The sequence below is a fragment of the Panthera tigris genome, chromosome B1 (genome assembly GCF_018350195.1).
Source record: "Panthera tigris isolate Pti1 chromosome B1, P.tigris_Pti1_mat1.1, whole genome shotgun sequence".
NCBI lineage: Eukaryota > Metazoa > Chordata > Mammalia > Carnivora > Felidae > Panthera > Panthera tigris.
The window spans coordinates 83672251-83696402 of record NC_056663.1 but is presented as its reverse complement, the minus strand read 5'-3'; the positions used below and the strand labels follow the sequence as shown (position 1 = coordinate 83696402).

The 24152-nt window shown below is 36.9% G+C and overlaps 1 protein-coding gene across 9 annotated transcripts in view; it reads right to left on the bottom strand.

The window, feature by feature from the left end:
- The window catches only part of INPP4B (inositol polyphosphate-4-phosphatase type II B), a 753803-nt gene that overhangs the window by 329836 nt on the left and 399815 nt on the right, over positions 1–24152 (bottom strand). For all 9 annotated transcript variants that reach the window (XM_042983845.1, XM_007091777.3, XM_042983843.1 and 6 more), the window contains 2 exons: positions 8530–8648; positions 6387–6503 (listed from right to left, as the gene is read on the bottom strand). In XM_042983845.1, the coding sequence (XP_042839779.1) occupies positions 6387–6503; positions 8530–8648 (236 nt within the window). The remainder of the gene's footprint in view (positions 1–6386; positions 6504–8529; positions 8649–24152) is intronic.

Genomic DNA, 24152 nt, shown 5'->3' with positions numbered 1-24152 from the left:
CCAAATTCAATACTACTCGTGATAAAAACTCACAGAAAATTAGGGATAGGGAGAAATTCCTCAATCTGACAAAAAACATCGATGAAGAGCCTACAGTTAAGATCATATTTAATGTTGAATTACTGAACACTTCTTCCTTAAGTCTGGAAACAAAACCAGGATTTCCACTGTTACCACTTCTATTGATATTATACTGAAAGTCCTATTGCACCTAGCTAGTGCAATAAGGAAAGATAAGATGCACTTTGACTGGAAAAGAAAACATAAATTTTGCATTATTCGCAGGTAACATGATTACATATTTATAAAACCCTACGGAGTTTTAAAAAATGCTTTAGAACTAATATGTGAATTTAACAAGACTGTAGGTTACAAATTCAATACGCAGAGAGTAATTGTATTTCTACATACTAACAAACAAGAGTTTAAAACTATATATATATATATATATATATATATATACACACACACATATATTTTATGTTTACTTATTTATTTTAGGAGAGAATGAGAGGGAGGGGCAGAGACAGAGAGAATCCCAAGCAGGTTCCAGACTCTCAACACAAAACCTGATGTGGGCTCAATCCCACAAACCGGGAGATCATGACCTGAGCTGAAATCAAGAGTCAGACGCTTAATCGACTGAGCCACCCAGGCACCCCTAAAGCTATATTTTAAAAAATACCTTATATGTTATCATGAAAAACTATCAAATATACCTAGAAATAAGTCTTAAAATATATTATGATCACACACAAATGATGTGAACACAAATGTATTCCTGATAAAATTTAAATATGTAAATAAATAGATATGTCTAGCATATTTAAAGATTAATAGACTCAGTATTGTTAAGATGTCCATTTCCTCCAAAATAATATATACATTCAACAAAATTCCAATGAAAATCCCATTGAAAATTCAACAGATTGTTGAAAATCCCAACAATCCCAATTGAAGAAATTGACAAGCTGTTTTCAAATTTATGTGGAAAAACTAAGGCTCTAGAATCGGCAAAACAAAACAAAAATCTTGATAAAAAGCACAAAGGTGGCAGGACTTACAATAAAGCTACAATCTTTGTGTTATTGTCATGATGCTAGATAAAGAGATCAATGGAAGAAAAGAGATCATTGAGAAATAGACCTGCATCTATCAGTAGACAACTGAATTTCTATTCAAGACACCAACTAAATTTAATGAAGAAAAAAGTATTTTTGACAAATTGCTGCAATAACTGGATATCCTCATGGGAAAAATAACTTTGATCCCTATCTCATTCCTCAATGTAACGGCTAGAATGATAGAACATTCTGAAGGAAGACACTGGAGAATACTCTCATGACCTGAGGCATAATAATCTTTGCGGACACAAAAAACACTATGAGTGAAAAGATTGATGAACTGAACTCACTCAAAATTTAAAATCCCTGAATAACAAAATACATCATTAGGAAAATTATAAGGTAAGCCAAAGGGAGGAGAGGCCCTTGTAACACCTATATTCATAAAACCACTTACATCCACATATATGAAAAGTTCTTATAAATCAACAATGAAAAGAAACCCATTTTTTTTTTAAAAAGGGAAAAAACGTGAACAGAAACTTGCAAACAGAAAAGATGAATGGCCACTAAGCATAGGAAAAGGTACTTAAAGAATCAGTCATCAGGAAAACGCAAATTAATACCCATTAAGATACCGCTTCATACCCACTAGAATGCTAAATGAAAATGATCGACAATATCATTATTAGTGGAGTTAACTGGAACTCTCATACAGAATTAAGAGTAGGAGAATAAACCCATACAATAACTTTGAAGAACAGTTTGGCAGTTCCTAGAAAAGTTAAACAGACATCTGCCCTATGATTTAACAATTTTAACTCCTCAGTATTTACCTCCCAAAATAAAAACAAATATCCACACAAATACATGTACTCAAATGTTCATACACACTTTATTCATTGTTGTCAAAAGCTGCAAGTAATTAAATGCCCATCCATAAGAGAATGAATAAACAAATTGTGGTGTCACTATAGCGTAATGCCATTCAGTAATAATACCACTCAGCAACATAAATGAATCTCAAAAACGTGTTTGAACAGAAGATACCAGGCACAAGAGAACACATATTATATGATTTTATTCACATAAATTTCAACAAGCAAAACAAACTTATGGTGATATATATATGGGGAAGTTGTTGCCTCAGAGTATGTGGGGTGGCGATTGACAAGAATGAGGCACAAAGGAACTTTTTGGAATGATGGAAATGTTCTATATCTTGAATATGCATAGGTTATATGGTCATATGCAACTGTCAAAGTCATCAAACTGAAACTTTATATCTGTCCTTTTTATCATATATAAATTATGTTTCAATAAAATATAAATATGCTCTTTGTAAATATATACCACTTATCAACACGTAGAAAGAAAGTGAAGTTTTATTTGAAGGGCAGCAATATTTTAGAACCTTGAACTACCTCTATACTATGGATTCAGGATCAGTAACTCCCCTTGCAAATTATATTATGATGGAGACAGAGCGTTACAAAAGACAAAGTCTGAGTAAACCAGCAAGTTGAGAAGACCTTGTGGCACACACAAAAGAAAAGAGAAAACAAGGCCAGGTGGACAAAAGCAAAAGTTTAAGACATAAACTTAGTCACTTCACAACAGGTAACAATAGCTGTTGTTTCATGATTAGTTGGCCACTTCATTATAAAATGTATTCAGACATCTGCAATTAGTTATACATACTTAATCTAAGTGCTTAAAAAATTTGGATATGTTTTTCCCCTATATTGACATATTAACATTTTTTTCCTCAATCAGTTTTGAAGACCTAAATAAAGAATGCTTTTAAAATACCAGCTGAAATAAAAATACCATCGTGTGGGAGTGAAAATGAGGGCAATCTTAACAACATATGTACACTTAAGAAAAGACAGGATCTTTGAATTGGCCTACTTAAGGCTTTAGAATCTCAATTTTTTCATCTTTGAAATGGACGCAGTAATACTTCCCTCAAAGAATTTTTTGGAGACTAAAGGACAAACCATACATATTAACCATAGTGTTTGGTATATGCTTAGTGATCAATAATATCGATTTCTTTTTAAGGAAAAAGCTGTACTTCTATAGAAGATAGAGAAGAAGGCCAGCTTATAGAATTTGAATCTCAACAAGTATAATTATACCTAACCTTCTCAAAAGTCAGTGTAGAAAATCAAGCCAAGTCAAAGTATACGAAATGTAAATGATTTTCTTTTCCATAGAAAAACACACACAAAAAACTTAGACACTTCCGTATAGGCAACTGCACTAGAAGTGAACTGCCTTGAACATTAACTCATCCAGTTCAATACACTTACATCTAATCTTGATAAGGTAACTTTTTCTGAAAGGTACAAATGGAGGATTGCTAGTAACTGGCAGTAAAAAATGTCTTAGGACATATATTCTCACCTGAGAAATGTTCAGTATCTAATGGACACAGGACTCTGTCCTATAAACTGAACATCTAACAAGTTGAGGGATACAGCAAACATTTACTCTAAGAACAAAAGGAATAAAGCAATTTGTGCTCTTGCAAAATACATAGAAATTCACATTTCTACCATGAGTAAACCAATTCTGTGACCTAATCATGTGTTTGCAGATTGATGGCTGTCCTTATCTGAGTGTTGAAAGGGCCTTGTTCAGTATCTTCCAAAACATCAGTTGTATGGGAAGAAGTGGAAAAAGACAAAGTTTGATGGTGAGGAAATTAATAAAAAGTTCATTCTTATTTTATTTTTAAGTTTATTTATTTTGAGAGAGACAGAGAGAAAGAGAGAGAGCATGCATGTGAGCAGAGAAGGGGCAGAGAGAGAGAAAGAGAGAGAATCCTAAACAGGCTCCATGTTCAGCACAGGGCCCAACACAGGGCTTGATCTCACAACCTTGAGATCATGACCTGAGAGGAGATCAAGAGTTGGATGCGACTGAGCCACCCAGGCGCCCCAGTCACTCTAATTTTAATAATGACCCTATTACCCAACCATAACCTACCTTCCCACCTGCTAAGCATTATCCATCCATCTGCCACAGTGAGAGATTTGCTGAAGTGAATGAGGAGGATGAAGAATGTAGTAGGAGGAAACAATAGTCATTCTGAATCAACAGACTCTTCTCATTCATTATAATGATTAATTGCATTTCTGCTGAAGTTACTAAGTTAAGGTAATCAATCTTAGGTCCAATGTTTGGAGGAATACAAGAACAATGACTAGTTAGATAATAGCCATATCAAGGGCACAGATGAAAGGTTATCATTTCTCTTTAAAAATATCTAATATAAATAGGTATGTCAATGAATAAGAAATGGCAAAGTAACAAATTTATTTGACTGATGAACTCCAAGTAATGATAAACTCAATAGGAAAGAGCAAGCAACTTAGTCATCTGACTCAACTAGTTAGTATTCAGTTGGTAGAAGATCTCATTGTTTTGGGCCAGCCTAACATGATCAATGATTTACTAGGATCAAATATTTAAACTACTTTTAAATACAAGCACATAATTCATTAATTTTCTAAAACACAAACACATATTTTCATTTCGTAGGTCTTAAAAGTATTATGATCTTAAATTGTTTTAGGTTGTTACGTGATCATCATTACAAATTGTACTTTAAAACCACTTCCTGCTTCCTCTTCTTACCCTCTCCCACCCCCAACCCAAAGAAAATCTTAAGAAACAAGAGAAAAACTTCCAGGATAAAGACTATATGTCTGTGGGGATTATTAGCATATTAATAGACTCTGTTTCTATTTACACTTCCATTTCCAGAACCAATTGTTAGTTATTTTAAGGAAGAGGTTATGCCTTAATTAACAGCTCTTTGTAAATGAAAGCCGCCTGCGTTTCTTAAGTGTGTTCAAATTTCACAAGTCGTATTTTACAGCAGGGATCCCAGTTCATCCAATACTTTTATGTGATGACACCTCTGATCAAGGAAGGAAGTCTTTAAAAGACCTTAAATAATTAGCTTTCAGAACAGAAGCCAACAAAAAGTATAATTAATGAGTAAGCTGATTATCCCTAAAGCATTAACATCCATGCACATTCTAAATGAGAGAGAGTGAAGGGACTAGAAGCACCTTAGGTATTTAATATTTCTAACTCTGATATTTCTAAGGACTTCACAAACTTGAGAGTTTAGGGAAAACATTCATTTCTGTAACATAGTGTTGCTATACCTCTGTCCTTTCCATATTCTGTCCTGTCTGTGCCTTGGGACTGCCGGGAGGACTGAATTTGATCATGTGCTTGGAGGAACATAAAATCCCATAGTTGCTGCTTACCATCCCATCATCCTAATCGTTTCCCTGCTTACTACTCCCCTGCACAGTTGTATCACCTCCTCCCACTATCTACTTGAACCATAACCTAGGTGAGGGTTAAGTTTCAAGTGACGCTTTCCTCAGACTAGGTATGTGTGATTCCCAAGGTCCAGCAGTGCCCCTTAGCTTCAACAGGAACTCTTCTGGTACCTAAAGGCCTCCCTGCCTTCAGTGTTTCCTGGCATGTGCTTCACTATTGATCATCAACACTGCCGTAGCTCCCCTGTCTTGAAAACAGACAAAAATTCATGCTGACCTGAGGGATTTAAAGAAGAGGGCTCCTTTGAAGTCATCCCTTCCTCAGCACCTACCCAACAGGATTCTCCTCTGTCCAGGAATTTTCAGAGTGGCCTCTAGAGGTAATGCCTGGTACTTCACTTATCTAACCTGGCAGTCATGGAAGAGAAGTCAGACACCGTGGGAAGACTGAAGAATTTAGGACAAAAGACCATTGGGGCTTTACATGACCTTCACGTAAATAGGCCTCTTAAAACATCTGCCTAGTACTTCTTGTTTGTTTTAGTGCCAGGAACAACTTCGGGAAAATAGAGGGAGTTTCTCTCTCATATGTACAGGAAGAAATTGTGAAAATAGAGCTCTTTATCAATCTCCTGTTTTAGAATAATTACAATCTCTAGAAAGTTTTGAAACATGTAAAGTTAATCCTTTCTACTTGCTTTATGCCCACAATATGACTCCTTCAGCAACTCCTTACAACAACAACAGAAATGTAAACCAAGAGATCAAGCCAGCCTTCCTGAAAAAGAGAAAAATATGTTCTGAAAGCTTTTGCTCCTAACCAATTGCCAGTTTGGCACTAAGCCAAGTGAATTGGAAGGGGGTGGGGGGAGACGTCAGGAAACTATAAACATAAGGCAAGCATAAACACAGTATAAAAACCCTCTTTGAAAAATGCCCAGTTATATCCAAAACCCAATAGTTTGGAAAAGCATAACTTCTTTTCCCAAAGAAAGAAAGAAGTGTAAGTACTTACAGTGTCATGAGACTTATCCTTGACATCATAGACTGTTAGCTTTATTTTGGTCTCCTCATAGATGGGATACTCAGATGGGAATGTGACACCAGTCAAAAACAGTGGGTCTCTTGTTCCCTGTAACAGCAGCAGCAGACAACTTTGATTCAATAAAGCAGCAACTGCAGCCGGCAGCATGCAGGGACACACGGGAGCGCAGAAAATGTGTCTGAGTCTGTTTGTTTTTCTAGGAAATAGTTCTGTTGGAAGAGAGACCTGAATTGCCAAATGATGCTCATGGGCGACAGAAGGCCCAGGGCCCCAAATACTGATATAGCTGTTGATAGTAAATGCTACTACATCAGTGTCACAGCTGCTAATAGTCTGGAAAAACAGCTTATTTTCATTATATGCAGAACTCTCCTTTAGGGTCAGTTGTCAGTCCACCTAGAATACATTTAATGGATTTCACATGAAATGTATACAAAAATCTAAGATATTGACTGATCAAAGTAAAATGAAGCTATTTTCTCATAAAGTACCATTTACTTCCTTTCTGTAATGATTCAGCTGAAAGCCATGCTCTGATAATGTCCATTTGTTTTGAGATGTTCAGCTGGGTTTTTTTTTTCTCCAACCAATTTGAAAACTAATGAAAGAAACTTCATATGATGGATTTGGGGCTATAAAATTACTAGTTTAGGATGTGCCCCACAGGATAGTTCAATGTCTCATAATTCATTTTTAGAGAGCTGACATCCAACATTAAATTTGACATCGATATTTAAATATGCATATTACCAAATATCATGGAGGTGTTTGCTACAATTCTGTAAACCAGGCATCTATGAGTTTCTGAAAGCTCAAGTTATTCATTTATCCATTCATTCTTTCTCTTTGTATTCAACAAATACTACTTTTTGTTCAGCTCTGTGTTAGACACGTTGTCAAAAAACAGCCCCAAATAGCTATGTATGTTCAAACATAAACATCTGAAGTGTGTCAAAATAATTTCTTTTAAGTTTTGGCAATGTTTTAAAAATAATTATATTGGAACAATACTTAAATTTTTTTCATAGCATAAACAGCTTTATAATTTTAGTCAAGTTTTTGCTATATGAATGAGGCTGTTTTTGTTAATTCAACCACAGCATTAACTACAAATTATACCAGCATTGGAACCTAAAGTTTCCAAAGGGCAGATTCAAGATTCCATACAGGATCTGGGTCATTCTCATTAGAGAAATGAGTAGAGTTCAGTCTGAATCATTTATTCCGCCAGCCAGGCACAGGTCAGCATTGAGCAAACCAGGTCTGGGGTAGGCTACTCAGTTCCTTGCAGAGAAATTCCTCATGCAAAACAGACAGGGTTTACAAGTCTAAAAAAATCACGCAGAGCTAAGGAGTTTAAAGTATACTTTCTTTAGTCCCAGATATTCAGGTATCTCTTATTCACTAAGTTCATGAAATATGCATGATGAGAACAAAATAATCAAAAGGGAAACACTTCCTCTTTTGAATCTGATCCAATAAAATAACAAATTTCCTCCCAACACATTTTGAATGTATATTAGTAACAATAAATGTAAATAGGAAATCTCTCATCTGATGAGTAATATTTACACCCTTTAGCTAGAAACATTACAGTTTCTGAAATTAATCATCTACCTTTCTTTGAAAAACATCTTACTTTAAAAAGACACACACAAATAGCAGAGAATATAAAGTTTCCATGGGCAGACTGAAGAACATAGGAAAAAACGAAAAGGGCAAAAACACTTAACTTCTCTAGGTACTTTATGGTTCTCTTTTTTCCCCCAAAAGCAAATATTCATTCCATTTAATTTAAAAACTCTATATATTTTCTCCCTACTTGTTGCTATATTTAAGGATTCAATGTGGGATTTTTTTTTCTTTCTATTTACTAAAGAAACATAAGGTCTTTTATGAAAAAGGCAAGTTCTTCTCTCATCTGTTTATTCTGGTAAGTTACCAATGCATGCTTAATAACCTCAGGTATGCTTTCTCAAATGACAGAGGACAGTAACATAGCGTAGCTACAGGCCACGGGCTAACTTTTTTCAGCTGCTTGCTTAAATCCAGAAAGAGGCTGAGAGAGTGAGAGGAGAGCAGAGAAATGCAGGCACACAGCTCGCTCACTCACCTCCACGATTTCCGTGCTTGAGTATCTGGTCAGACCCTGCTCCGCCGGGTGGATTACTGAGATCTGCACCAGTGTATTCAGCTTCCGATCACGGACAGGAGCCACAAGATCCTTGCATGCTGACAATGACGGAGGAAAGAGAAAGAAAAGAAACTAACACCATGTCTCAGGGAAAACTTCTGTCTGAGTTGGAAGTAAACTTAGCGACAGTGCTGAATGAAATCTCCTGGGATTCAGGCTGATTTTTTTTTTTTTTTTTTTTTTTTTTTTTTTTTTTTTTTTTTTACAGAGGAAGTCCCTTGGAAGTACCTTACAGAAATAGGAAGTCACGTGTTGCAGAGCTGAATTGAGAGTTCATTTCCACTGACAACATTTGCCGCTCCTGCTAGTCTTGACTGCCCGGGGATCCCGGCTCTAATGTGTGACTGTGCACACACAGCTCAGGGACTTGAGGGACTTTAATTAGTCATTAAACCCTGGGCTTTAAATCACACTCCCAGACAAAGTAAGCTGAGTTGGGCTATATCCGGGAAACTTTACGCTGTTCCTTATTGACATTGGCTGGATTGGTTCAAATGTACCAATGCGCCCTTGGTCCTTACCTGTCTATTGGCTAGAGCTGGCCTCCTACAATCATACACAGTGACAGAAATTGGGAAGAGAGGCTACACTACCAAAGCAGCACGCAAGCCACAAGCCAGAGGCAGAGGAGGGGTTAAAAATGCCCTCTGTCTGGGATACCAGCCAAGTCTGGGAGGCAGAAATGTGGAATAAGGATGGGTTAATTTTTGCCCAGGGGCCGCAAACTAATAACTTTCCTTTGAGACACCAGGCTCATATTACAGAGTCTCATCACCATACCATATTTACCTGAATATCTTCTCCTCCCACATATCATTCCCACAATACTGAGGGAAAATCAAAACTACATTCCTTTTCAGCAGGTCCAACATCTGTTGCAGTGCTTTCTCCCCTGGCTCTGAAATAGTTTTACTACCTGCCTTTGGGTGGCTAAATATGATGCAAAGGCTCCTCTCCAGAAGGGGTTCAAGTTATGCTCAGCTGAAGGCCCAAGGCGAGCTGGGGGAAACTGGGTTCTAGATCCATGATGACAGTGTGCTGGGCTCTATACCATCCTTACCCCACACTTCTGACAGGTGCTGACCGGTACAGGAAGGGACAGGAGGATGGGTGCATTTAAGCTATGTTGTGTCACCACGGCAATTTACAGGACCTTCATCCACTGGGACACAGGTACTATGGCTTAAATCCAAAACTTGAAAGCAGAGGAAATTATAAATGTAATTAGCATCTTCCAGGGGCTTACAGATCATCTCATTTATAGAAGCAGAATGGGATAGAGATTTGGAACCAAACAGGCCTGGTTTTCACCCAATTCGACTAGCTCGACAATGCTGGGCAAAATATTTACCTCCTTAATTCTTCCTGCCAGACTTTGAGATCCTTTTGTTCATGGATGGTATTTTGTCACGATTTTTCCTTACTTAAACCACCTCTCTTTAAATGCCTCTATCAATACAGGAGAGCTTAGGAAATCATGTGTGGAAAAAGTAATAGCTACAATTTAGCCCTCCCTGTTTTTTGAGGCATTTTGCTAATTATCTTTTTATTTCTCAAAACAGAACTTGGACTTACTATTTCAGTTTTACATATTGAAAACTAGAGGCTTAGGAATATTAAGTGCTCACATTTACATTAGTGGAACACTGGTGCTTTGTTTACATCTTTCCCCATTAGTTCCATTTCTTTTCTTGCTGTACTGAATTCCTCTCCTGCACAAATGGCACCTACCTTTGGAAGACCCGCTGCCATAATTCTTTACTGTCCCACCCAAGAGATCTGCAGTTTTAGGAAACACTGATGTGAGGTTTCAATGTCAACATAGCTCCGGAAGGAAAAAAAAAAAAAAAAAAAGCTAGATTTAAACTTTTCTGTTCTTTGGTGTTACTTTGATCATTTCCTCTACTTGCCTTACGAATCTGTTTAACTTCATAACTCATTTGCTTGGTTATATGCTCAGGGTGTTCAGCTTTCTCTCCATCTACTGATGTTGACTATACCTGTCTTGGATTTTAAAGCTGAAGTTCATTTGCTTCAAACACATGCATCTTGCCCTCTTTCTGCCTGCAGCCTCATCTCTACCTTATGAGCTTATGACACGTTTGCTCAAAATGAGTTACTCCCTTTCAGATTTCTTATCAGTGGTGGGCTGTGATTATTTCCCAGAAGCAAGCTGCTATTCTCTCTTTTATGAAAGAAACTCTCAGACTCACTCCTAATAAAAACAAAGTCTTCATTAAACTGAAGTGTTCTTTCCAACCCAATTTGCAGATATCCCAATACTGAAGAAGTAAAAACAACAATAATGGCACTTTGTATTCCTTTATATTCCATATCTTAAGACAAGCACAAAAAACAATAACTAAAGTCATACCTCGGGCAGTACATATCTCTTTTCTTCTCAAAACCCCAGAAGACTTTCTGTTCCCTAATACTTAGGCTATAAGATATCATGGAAAGACCCTAAGATCAGTCAGAATTCCTGAGCTGTATTCCTAGATTCCTTGTTTACTAGTTATGTGACATTAAGTCACAAACTCTTGAACACTTTATTTCTTCATCTGTTTACCTGTCTCTTGGCATCTAACTGAGAAAGGCTAATGCCTTTTTTATGAATGGACTTTTCTACATAAAGTTTATCAATATCATTATACTAATATTTACCAATATTTATATCAACATTTACCAATATTTAGTGTTTTATTATTGTGTAAAATGTTTTTTATTGACTCAGTCATATTCAGGTAACTCCTTAAAGCTGTCACCATGTCCAATATTTGTTTGTAAATACAATCCAGTAGGTGAGTCACTGTATTTCATATCATGAAACCCATACACGCCATGGATCTATATATCCTGAAACTGTCCCACTGAACGGGTGATAAATGATGAGTGCTTGGATTTCTTCATGGAGATATCACTCATTTGGTCACTATAAAGTCTAACCTGCATAGGAATTATGTGATAGCCAATAAAGAAGCCTAAAAACTCTGTCAATCTTCCAGATATACTTGCCACAACCCATTACCCAAACAAAACTCTGATCTGCCTACATGGCCTTCCTCAACTCATAAGACTAACAAAGTACATTAGGTTTTGCTTCTGTTGTTCTGTTTTATTTTATTTAAGAATTTATTGAGTCAAATGCATAGTTAATGAATGTCTCTCTGCAATCATTCATATATATATGTATATATATATACACACATATATATATGAATGATTATATATATAATTATATAAATAATAGGAATATAAATAAAGGAATTATTTCTTCCTTTTTACTGGTTTTGTTTTGGACTGAGCTATTTAAAAGTATTCCCAAAGTCCAGAAGAGTTTAAATACACAAGATGCTAATAGGTTGGGATTCAGATGTGCTTGTGTCCATTGAATAGACTTGTTTTATTTTTTACCAAAAAGGGAAAAAACTGCCATATAGAAGTAATGAGCCCTTTTTTTAAAAAGCTTATAATTTTAAACTTTTCTTTACAAAAATAAAATAGTTTTGAGCTACTATTTTTTTCTGTCAACTTTGTTACAGTAACTAGCAACTTGAGGGTTCACTTTCTATTGCCAGTGTTTTGAATGAGACCCGCGTCTCCTGCTCAGATTTGTAAAGGAGTCACACAGCTCTCACTCTATGGTAGGGAATCCTCGGTAGAAGTGTAAGGATAAAAAATAAATGCAGCCTCAATATCTCAGGGGAGGTCTGGGCACTGAGCAAACTGGAAAGCCTATGCTGTGTTAGCAGAGGGAACCTCTATTCAAATTCATTGCCCAAAGAAATGAAAGCCCACTGTTGCTTGATTTGAGGATCTGTCCAGAGCTTGAAATCCCAGTCACTGTGTAGGCTAAAGTTATAAGAACCATACAACAAATACATCTGTGACTGATTTGGCCTAAGGACCAGAAGTTTCTAACCTATGGTCTAGATGCTCAAAGCTACTACTTGAATTCTTAGGAAGACAGCACAAATCATCTTTTGCTCCTTAGTTCTAATATTTGAGGTTCCAGGAGCTAAGGGGGTCAGGGGTCTTCAGAGTTCTTGTTAAATTAAATATTCTCTCTACCCAGAAATACAGTTTTTACAACATAACAGTTTTTGTTTCATTCAGCCATCATTTCTAAAGCATGTCAAGTCTCTTGAATCCATAGAGCCTTTCCATGATTCTAGCCAATTTTAGCTGGAAGCCTAAAACTGTCTCTTGACTCCTCTATCAGAGAGTTCGATCCCAGCAATAATCATCTGAAGCAGAACACAACTGTCTGTTCAAGTGCCTTCGAATTCAGCAGCATTGGCCAAATCCTAGCATTCTAAGACCTGCATCAGATATGGAGTCCACAAATAAGCAAAGGTGCCTGCCACAGGCTTTCATGAGAGCAGCAGCATGAGCCACAGGGCAGTGTGAATTCACAGTCGACTTCAAGTATCTACCCCTTTCCCCTTAAGAACTCTTTCTTCTTTGAAGTCAGGTCATTTTTCTTGCTTCACTCCATTTCATCTCTCTTCTTGCCATTCAGTGTTACTGGCATCTAACAAAGTTTATCCTCTTTCCTCCAGAACAAAGCAATGGCCACAAGCAAAGGAGGCAGGGGCAGGGGACTTTGACAAGAATTTCCACATCTCTATTTTCTGTTCTCACATTAGCAAAAAGAAAGTTAGGCTTAGAGGAGAAACCACACAGTATAATATATAGAACACAGAGGAATGATTTTTTCACTGGAGATAAAACTATTTGAAACCTGGATCTAGTCTAAGAAGTTATGTTACTTTGGATAAATTATCTCTTTGAGTCTCTATTTTCTAATCTGTAGAGTGGACTTAAAAGGACACATTTCATAGATTTGCTGTAAAGATTATAGGAAGCAATGTATATAGAATGCTAGGCACATTATATTATTATTATTATGAATATAATTATGCATTGATGCAAAAATGGATTTTATCTATCCAATATTCTTATAGTAGTTATATGCTTGAGATATTCCAGGTTGGTCCTAATTTGGTATAACCATATGGTTCTTCAGTAAAAGAATTTTATTAAATTTATAGCTGTGATTTTTTGGTATTTTCTTGTTTTAATATAGATAAATAAAAATGTTTAAAACCTTTTACTGGATTATTTGTTAATTTCCAAAATCATAGGTATCATTAATATGCTGTCTTCTGTGAAATCAGATGTGGACACTTACACTTGTTAATTTCACCTATGATTAGGAACTTCCAAATAACAACCAAAAATAACAGAAAGCCTTATTTTTTTGTCTGCCAGGCAAATGAGCTACATGTAAATAGTCAACTCACCCTATAAGTAGGCATTTAGCTGGGAGGTAGTGTTCCTTTATACAGAGAGTGATGGCTAACAGGGAGGCATTATCTAATAACTGAGATGCCCCAACAGATTATAGAAAGACTTGCTCTTCTGCTCTGTATACTTCCTTCATCAAAAAAGGAAGACTGCTAATAACTCTTCCTTTTCTTGCAATTAAAAGTAAATGTTGTAGTTAGAACCCAATATAGCCTAATAGAAGCGTACCTCCTCCTCTGTTGAAATCTTAACGATTGTACCCTCTACAGACCCTTCATAGTGAAAATGGAAGAGATAAATCCATGCCACTCAAGGGCAAAAAATGCCAGGGCACAGAGGCTGGGGTATCCTGAATAGAAAAGCAGCCTTGTACAAACAGGGCTTTAGAGAAATAACCATCTGGCTTCTAGGCTCCCTCAATAGCACCATTCTTATCTTACTATGGCTAAGAGAATTAGCCACTTCCCCAAACGCTGTGGGAAAGACTCTTGAGGCCTAGAATACAGTGTTTTATTTACTTCTCAAATTCTTATTTGGTCAGGTTTCTTAAAATGTCACATATATATCTTTCTCCTCGTATTCCAGAAAATTAGATGCCACTAATCAATTGATATGCCAATTTGGGTTATGTTTCCAGTCCAGAAAATTACTGTACTCCATTATATGTTTTCCCAGTTACCATTATATACCAGTGATTAAATTTAAATTATATAAATTTGTAACATACGTTAAAAAATGTATGTAATACATACATAGCATCATAACTCCTCTTTTTATTGCTTTGCCAGTATAACATGTATAACATACTTCCCTGTTTTTAGTCTCTTCTTCCTTTCTGTTCTTTATTCTTCCTTTCTCTCTGGAATGTTAAGAAAGCAATTTTCTGAAGTGTAGGATACAGTTCAGATCCCCTGACTGGATTCAGAAGACAACACTGCCCCATTTCCAGGGCACTGCAATCCATGATAATTCAATTGTATGCAGTAAAATGGCAGAATGCACAGTGGCGCTGCTTCATAATAATATTCACTAATAAATATTTTCCTAAGGCTACTTCTTAGAAAAATGTGGCTCTATATCATACTGACTGATTTATGGCTATTAATTTATACATTCTATGTGCATTCAGTATTCTTTGTAGAATCTTTTAAGAGTCTTTAATTCATTGACTCTAGCATTATATCTTGTCATCCTGTTCATTTTAGTGTATTTTCACCTAATCAAGTCTAATTTCTGTAATCTTTCTCATTTGGTCTTATCCCTTTTTGTTCTCTTTCCTGCCCTCTCACATTTCCTCTAATACATGTTTCTCCCATCATTCTGAAAGATGAGGTTGTTGAAGTTGTCACTGCATATTTATAAGACTTACAACTATTAGGGTCAGGAATACCTCTCTCTGAACCCACTGCAGCTCTTCCTTCAGTTAAGTAACTGTTTTTAAGTCCTTATAGGGATAAAACAAAAAGGTGTTATCTCCCCCCTTAACCATTGTGGGGGGGGGATTTTAGTTAACACATACTTCCCTGAAGAGTACGTGAACGATGCTTAACTGTCAACATAAGCAATATTTGTTGGAAAAGTAAAAAATGTATAAAAGTTGGCACTTTTTTTTTTCCTTTTTGGTTTAGTTTGTCTTTTATGGCAATGTATCAAAAAAAAAAAAAAAAAGTCCCAAATGCAAAATCAAGGCCTGCCTGACTTTTCAAGGGGGATAAGAATATCTACATGACATGAACCAACAGTATTAATTTTAGATTGTTAGAAGGTCAGGGGTAAACAGCAGTTCAGGTTTAAGGTTGGAAGTAAAGAAATAAACCCAAAAAAATCAACACACACGTGCACTCACACACACACACACACACACACACACACCCACCCACCCACCCACACACACATACACACAGGAAAAAAAGCCATCCTAATGCAAGAATTTTTTAGACTTATTGAAATAATGCTATATTTTTTGCTCCTATACTACCACAATAAAATACTAATAACATATAAATTTTAAGGTTTTTCTCACTTAAGATAATACATGAAGCATGCAGAGAAGATGGGAGTGGAGGGAAACACAATGTACTACATACTAGCCATGTGTCAAGTGGCATTGAAAATAAACTTTGCTTGTGTTAGCACATGTCCAGAACAATACCATGCTTGTTGCTGCCTCATAGTTCCACTAAATTCCATATTTTTATGGTGTTTTTTACTCGTCAGTCAGATTTATAGATCATAACATGTGGCTCAAGAATGAAGCCTGTTATTTATTTATTTGTTTCTTACCAATAGCAGAGAGTATTCAGTAGTCTGATTTTTTCCCCAATAACGTCATTCTGCTTTGTCTGTTCCTCTGCATGCTCAATGGTGATTTAGCTTTGTAACAAGAATTTTAAGATTCTCAATATTCCAGTAATAGTATCCAAATGAAACATGAGGAAAGGATGAGCCTAATGCCATGGGGAGGAAGCAGATGATGGAGTGATTGAAGAATATAGGTAATAATTTGCAAGAGGGAATTTAAAAGATTTTGTTATAGAAACATTGCTGCAGAATTCTTGCTACACTGAGATTTGAGCGCCACTTCTCCTAAATTTCATTACAACTGGTTCACTTATAAATTAAATTGATTTCCTTCATGTAAAAAGCTAAATTCACATTGTTGGGAAAAAGGTCCTGAAATAATTTTTTTACTTTTCCCCATAACAAAATAATATAAAAATATGCCACCACATTCTATGTGTACCTCTGTGTGTGTTAAATAAGTGTGTTGGCCTTTAAAAATTAAAAAAAAAAATGCCTAAAAAGATGAAATTCACTTCCTTAGTGTGGAACATTACACATATGAAAATAAACTACCCACTCAGTACAAATTCTGAATTTAAGTATCATTGAAAAATCTAGAGAGAGAGGGAAAAAAAAGAACCTCTTCCCGGAACAATGGTGCTTTCGGGAAATGCTCTTTGATTGTCTGTGCTCTGGAGCAGTGAAGATGCCAGCTGTACAGAAGACAGCATATTTGCATATAAAAAGAACAAATTTGGTTCAAATGACTGTTGTCAGTACCAGAAGACGCCCATTCTCCAGCTTGTCCCCAGCTCCCTCAGCTTCTCTCATGTCAATCCTCAGAAAATACTATTTTGTCTTGTTTTCATGAATATTACCTAGGTGACTAAGACTCTGTCCTCAAGCAATTGAATTAAAAACAAGTCTGTACTGGTGACTTTTCTAGTCTTGATATCCCACCCTATATGCTGAAAGCCCCAAACTGGCCTGGCATCATCACCTAACATTGTATACAGACTTGGTTCTTTGTGTGCAAGCTCCAAATCCACGTTCCACTTCAGAAACAAGTGCTTGCAGCTTTCTGCTGCTCTTTTCAGCAGGAACATATGTGCTGCTTAAGAAAGGATGAAAACGTTATTCCAAGAATGGAAGCAGGTCCTTCTGAATACTAAAAGAAATATTGTGAATCAGCTAATGGAAATCTGTAGCGTTAAAACTAGGATCAGAAAAGTTAGAGAGAACAACACAGAGAACAACATGAAGCCTTTTATCTGCCCAGAGGCCAAGATGACAGCATTTTTCCATGACTATCAATCAGTTCCACATGGGAGCCAATAGGATTCCTATCAGGACAACCATAGAAACTGTCAGTGGATCCAGAAGAGCACGTGTGTCAGTGGGAAGGGTTAGTTACCTTCCCTGTTTTACCCCTGAATCAAAAGATAAGGCCAGTGTGGCTGGTGGAGACAGTTACAGGAGGGGTGGCAGAAAAGTCAGAACCTGAGTCACCAAAGATGGATGGCTAAGAGAAGTGCACTCAGAATTGTTGAACTCTAAAGACTCAGAATGATTGATGTCTAGGAGGTATTCGGGAGTCAGAGGACAAATGAAGGAAATAGGGCCTGGAATGCTGCCTTCAGGGGTTGATGGTCTCCTGAAAGAATCCATTTGTTTGGGCAGGAAATAGCAAGCAATCTGGAAAGCAGTTGTTCAATCTGGATGTCTATGTACAACACATTGACTCATAGTCTGGCTTTCATCAAATCCTGAATGAGCCAATTTTTAGACATGCTTTCCCAAACCAAAATATTTTAGAAGAATTGCATTGTATATATTACACCAAGAGATTTAAATTTTAAAAGGTGGTGCTTAAATTAAGGTAATTTTTTAAAATTTCAGTAATATTTTTTATAAATATATTGCACTTAGTATCTATATGTAAAATTAATGTTTTTTTAATGAAATTGCTATCCCTTTAAAACCAAATATTTTACAAGTAGATTAAAAGTATTAAATCAAAGCCTTACATAAATAGAAAATAAGAGGGGGAAAGGGAGAATGAGAGGAATAGATGGGTCTGAGGGGATAGCCTCTATTTTAATTGTCTCCATGTAGAACATCATTTGGGGGAGGACAGTATTGAAGACCTTGAAGAATATAACTCCCCATTTTTCTTGACTCTTGAGTCAATCACATGTGTGATTTTCCTGTAGACAAAAGAAAATCTCGATATTCGTGTTTTATGTGCAGCTTTAGGGGTGTCAATTCTCCCATCATGAGATGGTTGACTCACAGGAAATAAAACAGATACAGATAAGCTAAAACTAGAAATGACTAGCAATCCAGGAGACACAGAACAATAGAAAGGAGACAAGTGAGTGTGTAGGTGAGAAAGCAAATGTGGGATAGCTTGAAGACAGGAAGGGACTAATTATTCACAGCAAAATCCACAAGTTCAACCCCACGTGGAAAAAGCATAGCTCAGACAATTGGAAATAACAGATAGTGCTTCTAGGGGAATCAGAGTTTGAAAGAAACAAAAAAGCAAATTCTTAGAAAAACTGGGATCTCCAGGGAGAACAGTTCAAATCTAAAGCTCAGCAGAGTTCCTGCTAGCTGAATGGAACGCTTCAGGGCCCTAGCTACAAAGGCAGTTTCAGAACAAAGAAGTAGTTTACACTACCCAAATTAAAAAAGAACCACCTCTCTACTCTTCCAGGGCATGTGGTACACTAGGTAAGATAAGAATATGAGATATCTTCTGTTTGAGGGTCTCCTTCAAGTTCTTACTTGCTATATGGAGTAAACTGCTTAAGGTTCCCAGCCATGGATCCCAGTCCTGACTCAGTGACTGGATTTGTTATGGAGTCTCCCTATCCTCATCCTGAAGTGGGGATAGTAACTGTAGTTCTTCTCACTGAGGGTTTGTGAAGATCCAATTAAATATGTGAGAAAAAAAAAGATTGAATTTCCAACGATGTATGAACATATTTCTCACTTTCATATATATTTGTCAAACACCCTGTGAAATAAGAATTATAACCCACAACTTACACATAAAGAATCAGAGTTTTAGAGAGGGTAAGGGATTAACTGAAGACAATCAACAGATTAATACCATTAAGTGATAACTTATATGTCTAGCACCATTCTTAGTGCTTTAAGTAACTACCTCAGCTTAATCCACAAAACTCTCCAATAAAATTTAATTGTTCAGAGTTACACAGGTTGCCAGTAGAAGAATCAGGATTCAAACGCTCTCAGGATGGCAGCCCAGCCCAGTCTCTCAAACACTGTCCTTGTATTACATTCTCTCAGGGTTACATGGTATAGGCTGAAATGTAAGTTCCAATCTCTGGACCCATTCCAGTCCATTTCTACTATTCTAGCTGTCTGTTACACTTTCTGTTATTTGTTTACATATGCTCTTAAGAGCGTATCTATAAGAAGATTGCTTTCTTGGGGACACGTAGGTGGCTCAACTGGTGAAGCATCTGACTCTTGATCTTGTCTCAGGTCATGATCTCATGGTTTGAGCCCCACCTCAGGCTCTGCACAGACAGGACAGATCCTGCTTGGGATTCTCTCTCCCTCTCTCTCTGCCCCTCCATCGTCACTCACTTGCGTATTCTCTCTCTCTCTCTCAAAATAAATACGTAAGCTTTAAGATCGCTTGTTTTATGATGCTGTCATAATACCAGAATCATGAAGTGTGTTTGTGAAGAATTTTAGACATAAAATTCTAAACAGGTAAGCAATCACCAGCTATACAGTCTAGTTACAAAATGTCCTTGTTCAGCTCAGCCTATGACTGATTCCTCTTCTCAGTTCTTTCTAGAAGAACTCCAAGGGCAGTAAGGCTCTACCCTTCCTAATATATAATTTTCTTATAACAAAATATCAATGTTTAAATAATTGTATTTATTGAGAATTTTAAAATGAATTTCTTTCTACAAATAATTGTGTCAGCAATAATTACAAAACATTTCAAGGGCATATCTAAATATATACATCTATTTTATGAAGAAATATGAGAGGAAAAAAACAATGGCATCCATGCATGCATTCAATTCATGGATATTTATTAAGTGTCTAAATGTGCCCAGCATGATTCTAGGTGACAGTTTCACAGCAGTGAACAAGAAGTTCCCTATTTTATGGAGCTTGTACGCTAGTGGGACATGAAGTTTAAAATAATAATTTAGTCACAATTTTAAACAGGGTGTTAAATTGAATGTTGAGGAGTGGGAGTGTGGGTCACAAAAAGTTTCTCTGATGAGGTGACATTTGAGCTGAGCTAAAACATACCAAGGAGCCAGTTTAGGGGAACAACAAATGCAAAGATCCAGATATTTGGCTTGTTTGAGAAGCAAAAAGAAGACCAAAGCTGATGAAGAATGAGCTAGGGGATAAGCTTATGTCTGGTGAGAATGGCCTACTTCTCAAGATCCTTGTAGAATGTGGTAAGATATTTCAATTTTATTCTAAGTGAAATGGAAGCTATTGGAGGATTTTAACTAGGAAAGTGAAGAAATCACACTGATATTTTTAAAAGATTAATCTGGCTCTTCTATCTGGAGGTGACTATGCAGGGGCAAGAGCAGATGCCAGGTTCCCATAAAGAGTCCTCTAACTGGCCCCGATGAGAGCTGATAGCTGCTTAGAATTGAATAACAGGAGGGGCAAAGGATGGGGTTGGTCAAATTCAGAAAATATTTTAAATGTAGGAATTATAGGCCTTGATGATGGATCTAAAGTGAGGTTAGAGAAAAAGGGAATTAAAAAAAAGTGATATTTGGGGATTTGTATAACTGAATGGATGGTGATATTTTTTGTGGAGATTGGCATCATGGAGGAATAAAATACCTCCTTGATGAGCAAGTGGAGATATCTCCTAGCCAGTTGAACATGGGAGTAGGGAGCTCCATGGAAAAGTGAAAGCAAGAGTTACAGGTTTTGAAAAGAAAAACCCACAAATGTTGTTTAAAGCCGTGGACTTTCAAGTTGCTAAGAGTGATGACACATTTAAGTTTTGTGAATATTGGGGATAAAACTGATATCTTGAATTTGGACAAGTTTTGACCTGGGGATACTTGTTTTGCTTAAATTGACTTCTGAGACCTCACCACGATAGATAACACCCAAGAATAATCTCTTGTCCTTGATAAAGTAAAAGTAATACGGGAATAAGTGCCAGAGCACTTGAAAAGCTTTGGGCTTTCTCATACTAGGTGTATGACCGTAGGCAAGTCACTTAATGCCTCTGAGAATCGGTTTCTTCCATTGTAAAATGGGCATAGCACCACCTTTGCCAACTTCAAAAGGTCAAAGCCCAAGTTAGAAGCATTTTGGAAAAGACTGTTTTGTACAGTGGAAACACGAGGGACTTCTCTGTAATACTGATTTCCACTCTACTAGGTCTCTTTTCTTCCCCATGGCACGGCTCCCAGGTGGCCTAGGATACTTTTGGATACCATCTGCTCGACAAGAAGGCTGCCTGATAAATTTCAGCCCCAAAGACAGCAGCATCAGGGGATCTTGCTCCCTCACAACCTCAGAGGCTTTCAACTTGATGCAAAGCAAAACCACCTAATGAACAAAGCCCTTAGGTAGTCCTGATTCCCCAATTACCCATAAGTAGCAACAGATGCTGCAAAGGTATACCTGTTCCAGTGACCAGCCGCTGTCAGTAATTAGACAATGGAGGGAAGTAAGCAATTAGGTAAATCACACAGAAAGAGTAATAAACTAGACGAGGTATGTTGCTCATGGAAAAAAGACACAAATAAAGAAGGTAGAAAGTAAATTTAAAAAAAAACCTCTAATTTAACAAATAATTTGCAAAACCTATGTGGAACAATCTGATTTGGCCTATGAAGTTCACCTGGTTAAAGATCTCCTTTAACTGAAGCTCCCATGGAATATTGTTCAGAAAGAAATGTGACAAGAATAGATCTACTTTATCACAACACAATCCAGTTAAATGATATGGTTGCAGCAGATAGGAAGTGGGAAGAGAAGTTTGATTTCTCATTTATTAGTGATGTTACACACCTCAGCTTCCTCCAGAGCACCAAACTAGAGTCTACACCGGTGTCAGTAAGAACAGGCTACCTTCCAACTGCAGCACACATTAAATCTTGAGACTCTAGAAACCACTACTCACACAACAGCCTGTTAAGAAGCTCTGATTGGTTCATTTTCTCTCTTCTTTCAGTGAAATCTCTAATTATTTCAGCAGTACAAAAACATAATGCAGATCTTAGATTACCTTTTATTGTTTTCTCTTTCCCACTCCTGCACTTTTAATAATCAACCACAAAGAACATGGCCTTTGGAGTTACAATCTATACTCCTCCACTTCCTAGCCTTATGCCCTTGGGCAAGTGACTGAATCCATCTCTGAAACGTGAATAGTGGGAAGCACCTAATAGATCAGTTGTAGAATCAAAGATAAAAAAAAAAGAAAAGTGTGCAGGGGCGCCTGGGTGGCTCAGTCGGTTAAGTATCCTACTTCAGCTCAGGTCATGATCTTGTGGTTCGAGGGTTCGAGCCCTGCATCGGGGTTTATGCCCACAGCTCTGAGCCTGGAGCCTGCTTAAGATTCTGTGTCTCCTTGTCTCTCTGCTCCTCCCCTGCTCGTGCTTGTGTGTCTCTCTCTCAAAAATAAATAAACATCAAAAAAAAATTTTTTTAAAGTGTGCAGCCTACTACCTGGCACCTAGAAGGAGTTCCATAAGTGATAGCAATTATTATGCACAAAAAGACAGTGTTAAGACCTGCTGCTCAAGGAAGAACTTGTTGACTATCAGAAAGTGACTCACCCAAGGATATTTTCAAAATAATACAGCTTAACCACTCAGTAAATGTATGTCAGATACTAGTTTAAGTGCTTTTTGTACATTAATTTATTTAATCCTAACAAGCAACTTATAAGGTAGATACTGATGCCCTTCCATTTTACAGATAAGAAAACAGAGATTCAGAAACACCATGTAATTTTTCTAAGGTCAAGTGGCTAGACGGTAACAAAGATAGGACTCAAATGATTGCAATTGGCTTCTCACTCCCATCTCTTAACTGGTGAGATATTGCCTCCCCACTCAAACTGTAGACTGAAATCTGAGACTGAAATGCAAATCCACTTCTATTAGTTGTCTGTTATTTTTGTTTCTTTGTTTCTGAAAAGGTCTCCTCAAGAGTATTGCTAGTTACCTGATGCTGTCAAAATTGCAATAGCTTGAAGGAAGATGCTCAGGTATGCAAACTCTGCATAGGTAGGTAGTTGTCAGGAGCACAACATGGCTACAGAGTCCACTGTATCCAGCTCAGCATGGTTAAGGCTTCTTTGAGTTTCATCTAACATAGCCCTAAAGCCAGTAAGGCTCAATTGTTGCTGATACCCAAATGCAATTTGCTAGCATTAGACAATGTTTAAAAACTTGTGTTCATCTGGAATTTTAAAATAAGCTCCAAATATATGTGCAATGATTGTAAAATACTGCAAGAGAATTTCTAGAGCCTTAATTTATTTTTGATGTGGGATTATAAGTAATAAAGAGGGATATGTAAATGAGCATTAAGCACATCACCTTGGAAAATGAGCTCCAGGATTTTGTTTCATGAAATTTGCTACTCATTTGCTTGAATTGTCTCTTGTGTTCCTTCTAAACCAACTGAAATCCCTCTCATCTTTTCAGGTCTGGTCCAAATGCCATTTCCTTTGAGATGTTGTTTCTGATGCCATAATTATATTTAATTACCGTTTGCTTAGTATTTCCATAGTTGTTGGTGTGTGCCTTTATTTTGCCCTTATCATAGTCTGCCTGGCATTAGAGTTGTTTGTCTTCACCACCTCCTAGAAATTTTTGGGAAGCAGGAATCAATAAAAAGGGGATATACCCTGATGATTAAAAGCAGGGGCTTCAGAATCAGACAAAACTCAATTT